Source organism: Carassius auratus, chromosome 7 (genome assembly GCF_003368295.1).
Source record: "Carassius auratus strain Wakin chromosome 7, ASM336829v1, whole genome shotgun sequence".
Taxonomy (NCBI): Eukaryota; Metazoa; Chordata; class Actinopteri; order Cypriniformes; family Cyprinidae; genus Carassius; species Carassius auratus.
The window spans coordinates 18,739,178-18,759,308 of record NC_039249.1 but is presented as its reverse complement, the minus strand read 5'-3'; the positions used below and the strand labels follow the sequence as shown (position 1 = coordinate 18,759,308).

The following is a 20,131-nucleotide window of genomic DNA, read 5'->3' as shown; positions in this document are numbered from 1 at the left end:
AAATTAATCTTTTTTTTTTTTGATCAGAAAACCAGTTCTTTTACCTAGCACTAAATTGTATATGGATGTTTTGAATAAATGGATGTTTGATCTTACAATCAGTGGATTTAGGGGCGTTCAGGAGATCGTGTTGTATTCAGTGCATATATTTTCCGCTGAATATATGAAGATTCAAATGATGATAATAGATTGCAATAAAAGTGTATAATAATAATAGTGGTATATAGTTATTTAGAGCTCATTGTGTGAAGGTCTGCTGTGGTCTGGCAGCTCATGCTTTTAACTGAATGTCAGCCTCACAGTGGAAGGCAGCGGTTATCTCTCTGCCCTCACACACACACACACACACACACATACTGTCCGCCTGTCACAGGGCCTGGGACCAGGGAGAAAGGGAACAACGTTGGACAGAGACTAGGAGAGGGCAAGAATGTAAAGGACTGGGTACACGTGTCAGCTTTTGTCCGCCTGCCACAGGCGCTAGTCTTCACCATCAGATATAGTGAAAGGAAAGAAAAGTTTGACTCTTCCATTATTTTCCCATCTGTCCATCACATTCCGTCTGTCCATTATCTGTCTTTCTTTCTTTTCTCCTCCGTTTTGTCCCCTTTCATTCTTTTTAGAGTTCAGAAAACAACAAGCTACACTGGTTTGAAAGAGTTTATTCAATGCTGCCAAATAATGTACGAGACCGATACAGACATAGCAGCGCACATGGTGTATTGAAAAGAGAAGATACAAGAAAACAAACACTTGACAAACGATGGAGAATAACAAAAGACACGCTTGTGTTATAGTCAAAGAACGCAGTCTGTGATTGAAGCATGTTTGTGTGGACAGGGGTGTGTGTGTCCGCTAATCACACAATATGCTCTCTCACACATAGTCTGCTAAATAAACTCATTCTCTCTGTTTTCCTTTCCAGCTCATCTGCTTGATTTTGACAGTGTAAACATGTAACATCACACTCATTAGACTGATTAGGGACAGCGATTGTCATCACCATCACACACACATGCACACACAATTTTGGCTGGCTGTATAAATGGCCACTTCCAAGTCAGTTCTGTTTTCATTAAAGTTAATATGTGTACATTTTGGAAATTTAAAATGCAAATGTTTCTTTATTTAATGACAGATACTGGCCATTCTTGTGTTTATGGAATATTGTAGAGTGTATTACACTCTAAAAAATAAAGGTTCCAAAAGGGGGGTTTCACAGCGATGCCATAGAAGAACCAGTTTTGGTTCCCCCCAAAAAAACTTTCACTGAACATGTGAAGAACATTTTAATAATCTAAAGACCATTTTTCCACTGTAAAGAACCTTATGTGGAATAAAAAGTTTCCATGGATGGTAAAGGTTCTTTGTGGAACCATTGATGCCAGTAAATAACCTTTATTTTTAAGAGTGTGTATGATCTTCTTCTCATTCAGGAAGCCAATAATGTGCAGTATGTGAAGAAAAGACAATCGCTATTTCTATTTCATGCTAACTTTAAACTTTTTTTCTCCACCCTCTTTGGTTACTGATGCTAACTCAAACAAGCTGTTAAACAGGAATACATTCGGTAATAGAAATTTCAGATGTTTTCATAAAATGGTACAAATTTGAATATCATTGTTACAGTACGTGGGTTGGAGTGAATTTAGACTTTGTGTCTGTTACTTTAAATGTTCAGGCTTTTCAAAATCTGGGAATTTGGGAATGTGATTACAATTATATTATTCCTTGTCATCGTTATAGTTACACGGAAGCTGTGGTGTAGACTTCATTACTCTCAAAGAATTAGAATGTTTATTAAAACTTTATGGTTACAATTATCGTTATCATCTTTGGCGTTTAGCCTAATATTTAGCTACCTTAAAATACTGTTTGCATCGTTAGAATTTTTCAGTCATTGTTTTCCTCAAAGGTGTAGCTATTTCAGAAAAAACCCAATTGTTTCATGATGAATCACTTTGACAGTCAGACATCCATTTCCCAATGTTTGTATTTCATTTACACCTGTTTGCTTTTCACCCTTCCCAGGATTTAAATGATCACCTGAATTGAAAACATGATTTCCAGGCTCTGAAAGAATGAGAGAGGAAGGGCTTTGGGAACACCACAGAATTAAACTATACCCATAAGCTGCAATGCAGCAAAGTGGCATCCATAAAACATTGCGTGAGAAAGAAAGCAAGATGAGGAGGAAATGATGGAGAGCGAAGCAATAGATTGTCTGAGGTGGTGGAAAGGAGCGTCTGTGTACGTGTGTACTGAATTTCAACTGAGTCGTGAGGAAGTGAACAGGAGAGGGAGGGAGGGATGGACGCCTTCATAGGCTGAGCTGCTCCCTCTCTCTAAGCCTGGGGCGTCTCACACTTATTCATTTCATTTTCATGTACTCTGTAATAGCAACTTTGTTTCCAGCTTGGCAGCATCAGCTGAGTTTGTCAGGCCATTTATTTCATTCTTTTTTCTTCTCAGAGGAGTATAAATAATATTTACACTCACTCTCACGGCTCACACTTCGAAATCTGCCTGCCTTGTGTGTGTGTGTGTGTGTGTGTGTGTGTGTCTGTCTGGATATTTGCTCGTCTCATTGTCTATGTATCTCTTGAGTCTGAAACCACCTAATGTGTCAGTCTCTGAGCAGTTTGTTTAACGATATTGATCCGTGTAAGTGTGGATGTTGCTTTGTATCTGACTGCTTCTCTTTATCGTGACATCTCTAAATTATCAGAAGTGTCCTGTGGGCAAAGCTACTGAGGGGCTACATTTCCCAGACTACCATGTAGAGACATCTTCTGAGGAGGTTAGATTGGCCATTATCTGCTTAGCCCATACAGGGCACTGATGCCTTCATTTAGTCTCTCGCTCAGGCAGCTGGTGATTCTGTCATTACTCATGGCGTCCCGTTCCCCTCGTGTCACAGCACCACCTGTTCAGCTAGTATGCTGCCACTCATGAGTTGTTAGTCGACCCACAAAGAATCTGAATGGTTTTTAACATTATCTAAACTGATTAAGGGGGAATGTGTGCAGATTTGAATATGGTAAAATTTGCTATTGGGAGCTGAGAGGGCTGCGCACTTATTGGCAGCTGAAAGTGTTATCAGAAATTAGCCAAAATAGAGGTTTTATCTGATGAACAGTTCCACCCAGAAACTCAACCGAAAACTCCACAGATTTGTGCACAATTAGATTCTTGTCATTCGCAAGGTTTTAAACATCTAGGCAGATGTTCAATAATGGTTTAGAATGGTTTCTAGGGTTTTGTGTGTTTATGCCACAGAGTTTAAAGTACAACTGTGGTTAATGGTGCATCGTGCTACATGAAGCATCTGCAGTATACATGCAGTGAAATTTCTGACAAATCTGGATTTCATCCTAGGACATATTTTTCTGGAATGTTAATTGTATTCGTTCTGTTTAATGTCATCTGAAACAATTCTGAAGATGTCCTTAGAGCTTTCCTTTAAGGGCTGATGTGGCTCCACTGCAGTAAGATGCAGCTTCTATTTTAGTTTATCAAACTTATATGCCTCTGAAAAAAAATGATTCTATGACCTTTGGGTCTAAACATTCCCATTATAAACATACCATATTGTTCACTGCCCACATCTCATGTCTAACCATGTCTCTGAAACTGCTGTTCTTTGACTTTTGTTAAAGGGATAGTTCACCCAAAAAATTTAATTTGATGATGATCTGCTTACCCCCAGGGCTTCCAAGATGTAGGTGACTTTGTTTCTTCCGTAGAACACAAACAGAGATTTTTAACTCTTTTTAACTGCAGTCTGTCAGTCATATAATATAAGTGAATGGGAATCACAGCTTTGAGAGTCAAAAAAACAAACACAAACAAAAACAAATTTAACCTTACAGCTTGTGATGATACATTGATGTGTAAAGATTAGAAACAATCGGTCTGTGGAAAAAACTGAACAATATTTATATAATGTTTTTACCTCTGATTCACCGCAATGTCCGAACTGTCCCAAGCACATTCTCAACAGCTGGCACGTGATTTGTCTTCTTCTTCTTCTTGCTTTACGGCATATTGCAGGCTTATAAGTGTATTACCGCCACCTTTCTCTCAAATGGACCATTGACACTATATCTACAATCTCAATTATGAGTGACTGCTATGACTCCTAAAAAACGATTTATTTCCGCATTGCCCCAACAAACTCTTGCTGGATCCACTCCTCTGCTATCAACAAGAGGAATGTCTGTACTTCCTCAACAGACAACGAAATAGCCATTTTTTGGTTTTTAAAAAAGGTGTTCGTCCAAAACAGTTGCATTCGATCCTTTGCTGGGTGTTCTGATTTAAATCTAGCCGGTCTTTTGTGTCTCGTGACGCAGGTAGTGACGATTCACTCCAGCCAATCAGTGATCAGCAGAGTTTACAGGTTTTGGTAATGGTATGGTTCACTTGGAACCTCAGCTGAGGTGGTACTGAAAAATGTACCAGGTACTGTACCGAGTGGAAAACCCCCCAAAAGAGAACCGTGTCATACCATGCAGTGGAAAAGAGCCATTTGAAAGTCAGTGAGTGTTTTTTACTTACTCTTCTAGGGTAATGTGAAGTGATTCATTGCAAGTAATAATTCACCAGCAGTATCTGTATTTTCACTCAAGTAACGGAGTTATGTAAATATTACTACGGTTTAAAAATTGCTATGCTGCTTAGTATTTTTCATGTAAAACATTATTTTTTTCCCCCAAAATCTTTGATGAAAATAAAAGCATTTATTTGAATATTTGACATTATAAAAGTGTTTTCTATCTCTTTTGATCAAATGAATACATTCTTGCTGAATAAATATTCATTTATTTAAAAAAATCTTACTAATAAATAATTGTATTGTATAATTAATATGATTAATAAATATTATTCAAATACAATTTTTACACTTTCATGCAAATTACCTTAATGCAAATTATTAGAAAACTATCTCTTGTAATGCTGCCAACCTCTCACCACACTGCAAAATGGCATTGGAACACAAGCTAGATTGCTCCCCCCAGGATCATCAACTCTCATGTATGTATGTATGCTTTCTTGAAGTGTCAAAATGGTACTAAAGACACTTTCTGTTTTTTTTTGTTTCGTCTCGTTCCAACCCCCACCCTCAACCTGCCAGATCCTCCACCAGTCCTTTCTATGGCTCTCATTATTTACAAATTAATCACTGCCTGCAGGTGACCTTCAGTTCTGGGCACTCTCGCAGGTGCACGTGTCTAGACATTTCTCTTCAGACATAAACACTGCATGCTGTAATAACAGCCTGTACCCATCCCACCTTGCCTGCCATCAACACCTCTGATCTGACACGCCTGTCTTCTGATTCTTGTACCACATTTCATTACAAATTGTGCTTCTCTCCTCTAGGGAGGCTAATGAAGAGGCCGTCTGTTGTAGATTCAGTTTCACATGCAAGGAGGAATGGCATGTGTTCTTCGTAATGCCACAAGCGATGAAGCTTCCTTTTGTTTTTTTCTCCTGGAGTGTCATAAAGATGGCAGTTCATTAGACGTCGCACTTTCATATCATCTGTTTGTGGCACCTATTGATGTAATGGCACCTCGTCTGGTGTCTTCCCCCCGGCAAGCTCTGATTTTAATTTCTTGGCCTAATGAAGCGTCGCAGCTGGGATGTGGGAGTGGTGGAAAGTGTAGCTCGGCTAAAACAGGGACTTTGCGCTTTAGTAAACAAAGCCACAGGGATGGAGTCTTGGCAATGCAAACGTGATGATGTCTCCCCGACTGATATGAGGGAGGGAGGAAAATGGGCCATTTGTATTCTGTGCACAGCGTTTGCTCTATCTAAGATGTCCCATTACTTTTGCTAAGGAAAGGCTATCATGGCTTTCTGCATTAAAGAAATCATTCTCTCCCTCTTCCCCTCTCTGTCACTTTGGCAACAACAGCATAGTCTAATTTGCTGACATTTTGGCTGTTCCGTCATATTGTGTTTGCTGGGCGCATGCCGTCATTTACACAAATGAGACACTTCAAATGATGTAAGTGGCTCATAACATGACAAACTGTCATGTGTGTCGTGAATAAGTAGAGTAATAACCTATAAAGCTGAAGTAATCGCTGGTGCTGAGGTATCTCATCATCCTTAGTGTCTAGACGCTCATGGCATTGCGGTGGCATTAATGCAGGTCTCTCCCATCTGTGTTCAGCCAATAAAAATCTTAAAGCAGGAAGCCAAAAGAGAAATTAGCGTGTTTTCTATGATAGTTGGTTAATTACAGAGTGTCTCGTTATCCTGGATGACACTGATTAGCTTCCGTCTCTTTTCTGTTTGATTGGACTGAAGGTGTGTGTGTGTGTGTGTGTGTGAGAGAGAGAGAGAGAGAGAGTGTGTGTGGGTCTGTGTGCTCCAGTTCGAGTTGATTGGGTTAATCAGTAGAGCAGCGGATAGCAGGATGGGAGGCTTATTTTAACAGAGTTACCTATCTCTTCTCTGTGATCAGCAACAGGCCCATCCCACCACACATACACTAAAAATGACCCGTTCCCCTCTTTCCTCTCATCTTCAGGCTTTCTTATTGCTCCTCTCATCCATCACACACACTCTGAGGTGCCAGTTGTAGTCTTAGACATGCAAAAGCATCTTTTTGTACGAGTCATGCCACGTGTTCCCCTGGTTTGCCTCAATGAACTGTCAGGTAGATGTTCTCCACAAACAAGATGATAAATGTGCAGATTCTTTGTTAGGAAGGCCTGGCTGATTCTCAGATGAGCTCTCACATCCATTTAAACAATGAGCGGCATACACAGGCTCTCTAGGCGCCTACCAGAGGAGTAGCCCAAACCCTCCCCTGACCTGTCAGAGTCCAGGTCTGTGTAAAGCAGATGGTAGGAAAATACTCTTCGTTGTATGGTGGCTTAAAGTATAATCTGTTTACTGAGCTTGAATTATTGACTTGAACCTGTTCACACTTCTCCAAAGGCTGCTGATAAGCAGGACATTTTGCCAGTCACATCCTGTCGGGCTTATTTCTGCGTGAATTTTGTACGGTGCCTGTTACATCTCTCTCTGTGTGACCCAGCTGGCCTCCTCCACTCTTCAGTCAGCATTAAAGATTGAGGGATGTCGTTGCATGTAGCATAATAATGTGTGCTAGGCTCTTTGTTCAATGGTACAGGTCGACGCTGCCAGGTTGGTTTGCCGCCAACAGTCTTCATTGGCCATCAGCAGGGTTTGAAACTAACACACGCCAACCTGTCAAATATAGGTAAACATCAGCTGTGGCGGGTAACTAGGGATGCATCGATCTGATACTCTGGATCGGTATTGGAATTTTCTGCAAATCTGGTATTGGTCAGATGAGACTGATCCAAATCTGATATTGTGCGTATAGTATTGTGTTATTGTTGAGCCCCACGAAAGGCACAAAAACATTATGTTTTTATGAAAACCATGTTTTTTTGGACGTATTTCAAGTGTTCTGAAGTTGTTCCATGTAAGGTACAGATTAATATTTAATCATAAAGCTCAAGTTCACATAAACTCTTCTTTCTGCTGCGGCTGTCTGTCATCCTCTATTCAGTAATCAATCTGTCGCGTTCGGTTACTACAGTCAAAACGACGAAACTCTCTTCAAGAGCGCACAGTAACTGAGGTTTAAAACTGTTCAAAGAAAAGGCTAATTAAACTTAACGCACATATTTAATACACTACATATCAATATCTCTTCCCTTTGTATTAGAGATGTCTGGTTCAAGAACAAACCATTTGATTTAACCGGTTCACCAAATTGGACTGAATCGTTTGAACCAGTTCGCGTCTCCAGTTAACATTAATCGACAAATTACTTAAAGGGGGGGTGAAATGCTATTTCGTGCATACTGAGTTTTTTACACTGTTAAAGAGTTGGATTCCCATGCTAAACATGGACAAAGTTTCAAAAATTAATTTGTACGTTTGAAGGAGTATTTCTGTTCCAAAAATACTCCTTCCGGTTTGTCACAAGTTTCGGAAAGTTTTTTTCGAGTATGGCTCTGTGTGACGTTAGATGGAGCGGAATTTCCTTATATGGGTCCTGAGGGCACGTTTGCCGGAAGAGCGCGTGCTCCCTTATAGCAGAGCAATGAGAGGTTGAGCACAGACAATCACTGATCAGAGCGAGAGCATCGCGAAATGTCACAAAAGGAGTGTGTTTTTGGTTGCCAGGGCAAGACAACCCTGCACAGATTACCAAAGAAAACAGCATTAAGGGACCAGTGGATGGAGTTTATTTTTACAGAGCATCAACGGAGTTGTGCAAGTGTTTGTGTTTGTTCCCTGCATTTCTAAAACGCTTGTTTTACAAACAAAGCCCAGTTTGACGACGGATTTGCGTATCGTTTATTTCTTAAGGATGATGCAATCCCAACGAAAAAGGGTCACGATTGTGTGCTGGAACCACAGGCGGTGAGTAAAACTGCTTAAAATATCTCTGCCTCCTTGTTAGTGCGTCCGCCTCCCATCGGAGACCCGGGTTCGAGCCCCGCTCGGAGCGAGTCCTTGCTGCTGCTGCTCTCGTTCAGTTTCAGCCTTCACAGCTGTCACAGCTTCCAAAAACTCTCAACGCAACTGGCGCTCGTGATTCTTTAGCTCCGCCCACACGTCACGCCTCCAGGCGCTCGTGTTTTTCCGGGAAAAATCGGTACAGACTATCTTTCTCTTATGAATATAATAAAACTAAATACTTTTTGGAGTTATGAAGGATGCAGTACTACTCTATAGGTACTCAAGATTAACATGATATTGAGTGAAAACGAGCATTTCACCCCCCCCCCCCCCCCTTAAGTTATTTACTTTTTTAACGTGGCTAACACTCCCTCTGAGTGGAAATAAACCAGTATCAGTGTACTCAAACAGTACACTGGCTGAACTGTTGTGAAGAGAGAACTGAAGATGAGCTCGAGCCGAGCAACCTACGCACTGTGACTCCGTGTTGTTTCAAGCTCATCATTCTGTGCAGAGGATGCACATAAGCGCTCTTTGCCGCTCTGTATTGGCGCCTTTAGTATTATTATACTTTTCTGCACAAAGATTATTAATAGTCTTTCTTGATCTGTCCTATCTATCACATGTTGCTGCCTTTATTAATGTGCTATACATTTAAAAGAAACGTCTTTTAGATTTCTTTATAAATGTACAGTATATACTTGTTTTTTCATGAATGTATTTTACAACCATAAAAAGAGCAATGTGTTACATTTTACCAGATTTTAGACTTTTTCACTTTTATTTGTAAATAAAATATTTCACTAGATTTGATGAAATTATTGTGCACCCATGATTTTTCCAGAATCTATAGTGTCTTTTGCTGCTGAATTATCCACTAACCTAGTTTATAATAGTATTTTTGTCATAGATTATGATTATATATTTTTTCATTTGTTATTTTTCATTAAAATGAAGTTGTGTATATGCAGTAGATTGTGATTAACACAAAAGAGTGATAATCAGGTCAACACAGGGAAGTATAGAAATTCTACTCTGATTAAAAAAAAACGTGCTGGTATATATATATTGTCACGGGAGGAGCACAAGACAGACACAGTGGGCGTGGCGTCAGGCCTCGGAGAGGCTTTTATTAACAGAAATCATAAAACAAAGGGAATAAAAGTGGCCAAAAGGGGGAAAGTGTCCAAAATAACAGGGAAGCTGGTGTCCTCGTTGTGCTGCGGGATTTGTGTAGGTCGGGCAGTGTTCATCAAGGAAGGGTCCAGGCAAGGGGCGGAGTCCGGCGGCCGCACGCGCTCCCCTCCTTGGTCCGGGGCGCGAGGGGCGGCGGCTTCTCCTAGCGGCCGCGTCTCTCTCGTTGGCCGCGGCGCTGGTAGGGGATGGACGGCCCGGCATCCTGGCCCGTCGGCCGTGTATACGGGTGCGGTTCCCATCCGGATCGCGGGTCCGGCAGCTCACGTCTTGGTGGCGCGGGAGTCCCTCAACGCACCCTTCCTGGACCCACGAGGACACCAGTGTGCATGCACGGGGAAGAGACCGGTCTCCTGAGGAGAGGCGCGTTGGGCTTTTAAACAGCGGCGGTAATGAGGCTCCACTTCCTTCAGGTGTGCCCCATCACACGCCGCCAGCCCTGACTCGTCCAGCGCCCCTCCTCTCACACACCCACTTCAGTCGGGAGCCTGGTGAAGGGCGGCGATTTAGGACGGGGTGCCGGTGACAATCAGGGAGGAGGCAGCTGACTCGTCACATTCCCCCTCCCAAGCGACATCCCCGTCCCCAGGGCGCCACCCACACGGGAGTGCTACCATCCTCAACCAGGCTCCAAACGGTCGGAGTGGGCGGGGCTTCCTCTCCGGGCGGTCCTCCCTCTCGCAGCGCACCAGAACAGGGACAGAGAAACCAGGTTTTAGTGACAGCCTCAACCAACCACAGGGTAAAATGACAATGGAAAAGTCACTTACCCCTTGTGTGGCTGGGAGGCTGTCCCCAGTTTTCCTCCGTCCCAGTCTGGGTTCTCACGAACGTTTGCAAGCGAGAGGGGGTAACGTCACCAGACGTTTCCCAACTGCGCTGTCTAGGCTCCGCCTGCCCGCATTCTCCACCAGTGTCACGGGAGGAGCACAAGACAGACACAGTGGGCGTGGCGTCAGGCCTCGGAGAGGCTTTTATTAACAGAAACCATAAAATAACAGAGGGAAAAAGTGGCCAAAAGGGGGAAAGTGTCCAAAATAACAGGGAATCTGGTGTCCTCGTCGTGCTGCGGGATTTGTGTAGGTCGGGCAGTGTTCATCAAGGAAGGGTCCAGGCAAGGGGCGGAGTCCGGCGGCCGCACGCGCTCCCCTCCTTGGTCCGGGGCGCGAGGGGCGGCGGCTTCTCCTAGCGGCCGCGTCTCTCTCGTTGGCCGCGGCGCTGGTAGGGGATGAACGGCCCGGCATCCTGGCCCGTCGGCCGTGTATACGGGTGCGGTTCCCATCCGGATCGCGGGTCCGGCAGCTCACGTCTTGGTGGCGCGGGAGTCCCTCAACGCACCCTTCCTGGACCCACGAGGACACCAGTGTGCATGCACGGGGAAGAGACCGGTCTCCTGAGGAGAGGCGCGTTGGGCTTTTAAACAGCGGCGGTAATGAGGCTCCACTTCCTTCAGGTGTGCCCCATCACACGCCGCCAGCCCTGACTCGTCCAGCGCCCCTCCTCTCACACACCCACTTCAGTCGGGAGCCTGGTGAAGGGCGGCGATTTAGGACGGGGTGCCGGTGACAATCAGGGAGGAGGCAGCTGACTCGTCACAATATATATAATTATATATAATTAAATATAATTTCATATAACAGTATTCAGCATTTCATGTTTAAAATATCCAAACGTTTTTTATGCATTTGTAACTGCAGGTTAAAGCTTTTCTTGTCGCTCTAAGGTGCATTAACATATGTAAATAGCCTACATCTAAATGCCACTTCATATGCACTTCTGCAAAGATTTGGTTGATACTGATTTAATTTGTTTATTAAAGCTTAGTACTGATACAAAATTATTTGCAGTGATTGCTTTGTCATGTCCAGTGTAGACAGCCTCAAGCTGTTCTTTTGTTTCTGTATTTTTATTTATTTATTTTGGCTAGTAGAAGTTATGAATGGCCGATAACAAAGATTTTGTAGCCAAATTGGCTTGTGAGTGAAAAAGTTAATTCAGTCCCTGGCCATCAGCTGATGGCGCCAACACCGATTCTCAACAGCAGCTGGTTCAGGTTATTATTTTATTTTATTTTTTTTCAGGTTCCATAAAGAATCTTTATTTTATTTTATTTTTATACAAGAAATATATATACTTTACACGAAAAACAAACAAACAGAGAAACCACCCCACCCCACCCACCCCCACGAACAGGCACCAGATACAATGAAAAATATACACCGTAAACAATGACATACCTAATCAAACATACACAAAACATTAAGATTAAAGATGGAGTGAAGGAATAGAACAATGAGCTATTAATTCAACACTTATAAAGATACCTAAGGAAGGGGCCCCAGATTTGATAAAATTTTTTAGAAGCATCAATCTTAGAAAAACGGATCCTTTCGAGCTTGAGAGCGGCAACCATCTCCGTCAGCCATTTATGAAAACTGGGCGGTGAAGTGGACTTCCAATCCATCAAAATCACCCTTTTCGCTACCACCATACCAAACATAAGAGACAGTTGCTGATAATGTGTTAATGCTAATGTAGGGTCAGAACATCCAAGCAAAGCTAATTCAAGATATGGACTAATATCTTCTCCAAAAACATTTGAATACCACCTGGTTCAGGTTATTTTTAAACTTTGGAAGGATGTTTTCAATGTAGATCACACCTGCTCATATTCAGACTGTCTAGATGCCAAGTTTGGCACATACAAGTACTTTCGCTTTCATCGTAAATCAGGATACGTCTCACCATCTAATTCTCAATACCTTTACTGGCTAAATCATCTCTCAGTCTTTCATGTTTGCTATATTTTTCTCTTGCTTTTTCCTAATCTTCTGAAGTCTTGTTCACACCAGGACGAATGATCGGTTTGAATATCCGGAGTGATAAACACTTTGAATGAATGGCTGTTAATGCGTCTGTTCTGACTGACAAACATTTGCATGCTCTCAATGCAACTGATTCTTTTACAGAGAGGTGTTGTAATCTGTTTTCTATCAAACTGCAAATGAAGCGGGCTAACCAATATGATTCACATGCACAGAAACTTTGCTGTTACATAAAACTGTGACTTTGAGGCACTCACAAATGGACCATTTTGCTAAGTGACAGTGAATAGCAGAGGAAAAATCCAAAGTAGCTGTGTTGTCTCTGTACTCTTGAATTTGGTGTTATTTGATAAATAGTAAACAAAAATACAACCAGAATGGCTTTTGAAAATCTGTGTATACTGTATATAAATCTTTTATTTCATGATAAGTGGGTGTCTGAAATGGAAAACTGTGCAGCGCTTTGCATACTTTTGTAAATGGGTATTTCTGCTTTTCTGTAAGCTGTCAGAGACAGTTCATTCTTAAATTCGAAGGTTTGAAAACACTCATGTTCAGAATAGTAATGACATGCATCAATTTGAATCTAACTTTCAGCTAGAAGGACTTGAGTAGACCCGTTCTGTGTTCACCACAATGTCATCCCACAGCCTTGTGATTTCCATCTACCCTCCCTAATAAATCAATAAGACTTAGCATTAACCAGCAGTCAGCACTGATATAAGTCAATTTACACAAGCAGACACGAAGTGATGGAAGCCAATTGTAGATGGCCTCAAGGGCAATGACTGTTTGCATAATCATTTCTATGTCGAATAGAAAGAGTCTTTAATTCAGCTGGGAGTTAAGGCCATTGAGTGTGAGTGACTTCTTGAGAGAAAGAGATGTTTTGTTTTTGTATGTGAAGCTTTACTGTAGTTCTTAATAGTAGAGTGGCAGTAAAGGTCTCTGGGATAGCTCATACACATACACAAGGATCATTTGTTTTATTTCAGCTGGTATTGAGGTTCTCAACAATAATGGCCCTAGTTTAGAAATGGTTTGCCAGGCATGTTCAATTAAATAAAATCCTGTCAGTATTTCTTCTTGGTTATGATGAGCTATCAGTAAGTGTGCCCATAAGCTGTCATAACATCTCATAACCTGTTTTAACAGCCCATCAGTCAGAACTGCTTACTTAGGACCTGTGGTGGGGGTTGAGGTCTGGCTCAGCAGTCTTGTGGGAGGGAAGCGCTCCAGGAGCTTAAGAACCATTAAACGTTCATTAAATGAGTGAGTGAGTGAGAGAGAGAGAGAGAGAAAGAGAGTGAGAGAGAGAAAGAAAGAAAGAATGGAGAAAATAAGAGTGAGAACATACGTCACTTAACTGAAGATGGGTTGTCAAAAAAAAAAATACTCCATCTTACCACATCCTTTGGTACACTGTGGTTCTTAACCCGTCACGAATTCAAATGCGGCCCGCAATGTGCTGAAAAAAAAAAATACCTTTCAGTTTTACAATTCATTTTTATATTTTACATTAAATAAAAAATTTAGGCTTCTAATGAAATATAAGCTATATCCTAATGTGTTATGTGAAATTTGTTTTTCATATATTATTTTCGGACATGAGCAGACCTACTCACATGACATTACGCATTTAACGAACACATACAAGTGTGCACTTTGGCAGAATTCAATTCAAAAGTCATCAAAAGCCATTAGTTAAGGTAAAATTGAGCATCAGAATGGACACATTTGTTTTAAGGGAGAAAAAAGAAATGTGAAAAATGCCAGCGAATGAACACGTAGAAACAAGTAGTGAAGTAGTAGTCAGTAGTGAAGGAGAAGTGCTGGATTTTCGGTTTGCCCCGCAACTAACTTGAAGAAGTTCTGTCAAATAACACGTAGCAATCCTTAATTGAAGAAATGTGGCAAAACATCTCTGGAGAGAACCTCATATTATTAAATTCGAAAGTGCTTTCCATATTTGGATCAACATAGGCTACATTTGTGAATGCACATTTTCTGCAATGTTGCGCGTCAGGGTCATGCTCCCGTGCGCGTCTTACAGACTGCATCTTAAATCCTCTGTTAAACTTTCCACGTCCACGAGTCCATTATGGACCACTAGGTAGACATGATGTAAATACCGTCATCAGAGAGTGTGTCCCGCAGCTCTGAGCAGACGACCGCGCGGACAGGTGCGCTTGGTCAGTGCACAGGAAGAAGTTCATTGCTACTCAAACCTGTGTAATCTGTCAATAAAAGAATATAAAGACAGTCAGATGTTCAATAATTCTGGGCAATTGTTTGTTACCATGTTGTATGCAGAGCGAACCATCAGTGTGCGCATTCAGAATGATAAATTGAAGACTGCGTCTGCGCTGGCCGTGTAAGCGTCTGGATTGCTCATCCAGAAAGTATAACACAGGCTTTACAATCGCAACTTCTTTGTGCTGTTACTCCTTTCGAGCTGAATCTCACATATTGTTTAGCTCACGACAGAATCAGGTGTTTTATTTGTGGGGAGTAGAATTATTTATTTATTTCAATGAATGTAATAGATTGGATATCATAATATTTAGGCTATAATATTATAAATCAGGTTGGGTTGTATTGGTGGTGTAATATGTAAATTATATGCGTTCGCCCCGCGAGACTGCACTTGGACCATAGTGCAGCCCGCTGAAAAAAAAAGGTTGAGATCCACTGCACTAGACTATGGTATCCTATAAAGGGCATAGCCTTACAGTGATTTATTTCTTATTTTACAGATAACTTTTTCTGTAGTTTCAGCAAGTTCTTCTCATCTTCAGCCCCAATTCTTAGTGGGGTTCCTCATGGTTCTATATTGAGCCCCCCCCCTTTTTTAAATCTTCCTCTTGGAAGTATTATTGGGCAACATATTAATTTTTATTTATTTTGGTGATAACACTCAGCTAAATATTCCTTGGAAAACTGGTGACTCCATCCAGCCTTCTCTGGACTGCTCCGAGGACAAATTACTCTTGGAACTTGGTTGTCAGATCACTGTCTCCAGCATAATAATGATTAAACTGAAATGATTATTTTGGTCCCCGAAATCTATTTGTTGCCTGGTTAAAAAGCTTGGAAATAATTTTTCATACAATTTCACTTCAGTTGAGAAATGTGGGTGTCTTTCTTGAACTTTGAGTCAAACACAGTTGTTAAGAATAGTTGAGCTACAAATCATTTCTAAAATCATTTTTGTTTTTTCATAATTTGGAGAAAATTATTAACATTTTTATTTCCTCACAATTGTTGTGATTCTGTCTATGTTGGTCTTCGTCAATTTTCACTCCCGCGACTTCAGATGGTCCAGAATGGTGCTGCAAGGCTATTAACATTAGCTAAAAATATATATGATCAAAGCACTCCAATTTTAGTCTCCCTTCATTGGCTTTCGGTTTATTTTAGGATCCAGTTTAAGGTGATGTTTGTTTTTTAAGCCCTTAATGATCAAGCCTCATCGTAAATTAAAGATCTTATCCTCCTTTACTTATCTAGCAGATCTTCTGATAAAGCACTTTAGCATGTCCCACAATCCTGTCTAAAATGATACAACTTTTTTGGTCGCTGGCCCTATAGCCTATGGAATCAGCTACCTTGCTACTTGAAAGTTAATTATTGAAAGTTAGTTATTGTCTTATCGCTATCCGCTATCGCGGATTAAGGTTTAATAACAGTGTTGTAATGTTTTAAGGTTTGCAGTTATTGTGACTAATTGTTAGAAAGTCAGTTTTTGTTATCTAGCAGTTTAAACTTCGTTATATCTCTATTTAAAGCTTAATCACGTTGCTAACTTACTGAAGTTAGCTATTATTAAGTATCTGATGTTTAAAGATTAGTTATTGTAACTGTTTGACAGTTGTTAGTGTTGTTATACAGTAGTGGTTTAAAGTTTAGTTATTGTTAAATTCGATAATCAGTATGTTACATCACTAGCATTTATAAGGTTAGTTATTTTCGAAATAATCTTTTTTGAAGGTTAAGAATATTTATGCGTTTTGTAATTGTTACTGTATATCTTTAACAATCTGAACGGCATTTCAAATATTTAAAACCAAGGTTTAACAGAAATTGTCCTAGATAACCTGTCAAGCGCTTAGAGGGAAATGGTGCTGCAATGTAAACAAACATTGCAGGACTCTCACATTTGCTCATAATGAGGCGGCTAGTCTAACAGTGCACACCATGACTCATGAGCTTGACTTTTATTTTTATTTTCAGCAGAAAGGAGACTAACATCAATAGTTCTTGCTTTAGAGATATTACCAATCTTAGCTTTAGACAAATTATTTTGTACAAATGCAAAATAGTTGTACATACATATATTGTTGATTCTGGCTATGTACCAAGAGTCAGGAAAAAATCTTATTAGTAGCCATTACAGAACGCTCTGCCTTTACTACTTTGTGTCCATCTCCCCTATCCCTGCATGTCTCTAGCAGTCTCTCTCTCCTCTCTCGCCTCCATTCCCATAGATGTAAGCATGCAGAGATGCACCTGGCACTCTGTTTTACATTCATGAGTGAGTAAAGCCTGTAGCATCTGCGCCTGTGCCTCCCCCACACATGTGCAAATGACCGAGCCCAGAGAGCGAGAGAACCATAATGCTGCACTGCCTGGTGTGCTGCTTTGCTTTGGCTGCATTCAGTCCAATTTTTTTTTTTTTTTTTTTGGGTTGTTCACATGATTTTTTGATTTAATGATTTGGTGTGTTCCTGTGGCTCAGTTGTAGAGAATTGTGTTAGCATCACAAAAGGTTGTGGGTTCAATTCCCAGGGGACACATACAGGTATGGGTAAAAAAAAAAATTTATAGCCTGAATGCACTGTAAGTTGCACTGTAAGTGTCTGCTAAATTACATATCTGTAAAAACATGACATGTTAACTTTGGCTCATATCAAAGACTGGCTTTATGCCTCTTAGTGCATAAAGAAGATCTGTAAAGTAGCAAAGACTAAAGTCTCAAATCCAAATAGATATTCGTTATAAAAGTTGAGTCAAACACACCTTCAAAAAATGGTTCATTCTAACACCCCCCGACATGTTGCTGTCACTGCCATGTTGTGGAAATGCTGTGTGCTTCATTGTGAAAGCGAAACTACTTTGTTTGGCCATCCAATAGAGAACACAACTAGAAAACAGTGGTTAAGTTGTATCTACAACACTGTTACGGAACAGCTCAGCCCAAATATTCAGATGTGTGCGACACATTTTACAAAAGACGAGGACTGTTTCCTGGAAGAGTAGCCTATAAAACTTCTGTGCACAAAGGCTGTTTCTATAAAGTGGGGCAATTCCAACTTTGGAAGGACAGTCTGATGATTCAAACGTGACTTTTGAGCATTCCAGAGTAGGGTAACACTTTAGAATAAGGTTCCATTAGTTAATGTTAGTTAATGTATTAATTAACATGAACTAAGCAAGAACAATCCTTCTACAGCATTTATAAGTCTTAGTTCATGTTAATTTCAACATTTACTAATGCATTATTTAAATCAAAAGTTGTGCTTGTTAACATTAGTTAATGCACTGTGAATTACCATGAACTAACAATGAATAACTGTATTTTCATTAACTAACATTAAGAAAGATGAATAAATACAGCAATAAATGTATTATTCATTGTTTGTTCATGTTAATTAATACATTAACTAACATTAACTAATGGAACCTTATTCTAAAGTGTTACCTAGAGTAGTGCTTGTTGTTTGTCGTTTCTCTGAGCACAAATGCAGACATGGTTTTATGTTTACACAGCACAATACGCAACGCAACTCAACACGTAAAAAGACAGTATAAGTCATTATGATCAGTAATTATGTCCTCACTGGATGCAACAAATGCCTTGTTTGTAATGGGTTTTATTGGTTTTGTCTCGTTGTGCTATGAGGCGGCATCATAGTACTGTATGTTAAGGGGCATAACATATCCGTCACACCCTTGAGGAATTCGGCCAGTCACAATGAACTAGATAGCTGGCCAATCAGTAATACTTCATAAAGTAATTCTTGTTAACTACTTTATTTAGTTAACTTTTGAGAAATTATGTTGCTTTTCTTTTTAGGTTAGCAGTGATCTCTTGTACTGTATGCCAGCTCATGTAACTGAATTGTCTTCCTCTGTTGTTCCAGTGGGTTCCCGTGCTGATGGACTTCAGGAGGAAGGATTCTGTGTGGGGATTTGTGTCGTCTTCAGAAAATCCCATCACCTTGCACTTAGGAGACTACAACATGGACGGCTTTCCTGATGCCCTCGTCATTCTTCGTAACACCAGTGCTAGGTAAGTCAGCATCAGTGATAGGTAGCCAAAACCTGTACTCCGGGACAAATAATGTTGTTTATTTATCAATAATTACTCAAATCGGAAAAAATGTCATGATACATCTGATTATTTGAGTAACAGGAAGAGAACATCCAGTGAAATTACTGTTCAAATAATGAGTACTGTTTACATAGGATCTGATCAAAAAGTTCAGAATAAAGCACTGGTGGTGATAATGGTGAAATGGTGAAAAAGTATATGAATGGAGACATTGTGAACTGTGAACATGTTTCATAATGCAAATGGTCACCCAAAAATGGGAAGGTATATACATATCTTGGGTTTTGGGTGGAGAACTAAAATTGTATCTCACTAAAATCAGTAGATTTGCACATCATCATAAGATAGATACACCAGATTTATAAAACAAAATGTCTCGATTCGAAGAGTTAAAATACTTAATACCTTATTTAATACCTTAAATTGAGGACCTACTCAAGAAGTCTTTTTTTTTTCTTCACATAAGGTACTTAAGGAGATTGAAGGAATACTTGTAAAGCATTACGACCCACCTCTCAAAGGCAATGACTTGTGTGTTAAGAAGTGAATGGCTAAGACACTCTTTTCAGCAAGATTTTTAACAAAGAAATGATTTTTATTATCGATATTGAATCACAAAGAAAGCAACTCTGTTTTGATATTTAAACATAAAAAAACTCTCAGCACCATGAAACTTTTAAATTACATTTTTAAACCAAGCAAGTCTTGCTTAAAGAAGTTTGCAAACATTAGTATTTTACTTCCTAAGAAACAAACCGGGGCTAAAACCCAACCTTTATTACTTTTCCTTTTATCCAAATAGGATCTTTTTGATACTGCCACAGTAGCTGTTTTTCAAAGCACAGCAGCACTTTTTCTAGCTCTTTTTTTCTCCTTCAAAGAATTTAAACCTTAAGTTAGAGGCTTTCTTGGATGATCCTGATAAAACAGGACTTTGGGAGACGTTCTATACTTCTGGGGCATTTTGTTTTTCCACTTATAATATGGCTCAACATACATGATCTTATTCCACCCTCTTTCTGAGCATGCTGCATTCATGTTGATAAATGAGCTTATGGTTGTGACAAATTTTTAAATAAGCGGTTTTTGCAGCTTTCTGTAAATGGACTGCAGAGATTATTTGAATGTGTTAGAGTGGGTCTGTCATCCATATATATATATATATATATATATATATCCACTAAACAGCTTTAAACAGTTTTTACATCACACTTCATTTACTATTATGTTAACAGTGAATAAATGACAGGCTAAAGGTTGGCTGAGTGTTGCCATCAACAAAAGCAAGAGAGCAGGTGCCTGTGAAGAAGCTTGTCAC

The 20,131-nt window shown here is 40.2% G+C and overlaps 1 protein-coding gene across 2 annotated transcripts in view; it reads left to right on the top strand.

Moving 5' to 3' along the window:
* Window positions 1–20,131, top strand: part of LOC113106181 (T-cell immunomodulatory protein-like) — a 124,453-nt gene that overhangs the window by 51,515 nt on the left and 52,807 nt on the right. For both annotated transcript variants that reach the window (XM_026267855.1, XM_026267854.1), the window contains exon 10: window positions 18,623–18,771. In XM_026267855.1, coding sequence (XP_026123640.1) covers window positions 18,623–18,771 — 149 coding nt within the window. The remainder of the gene's footprint in view (window positions 1–18,622; window positions 18,772–20,131) is intronic.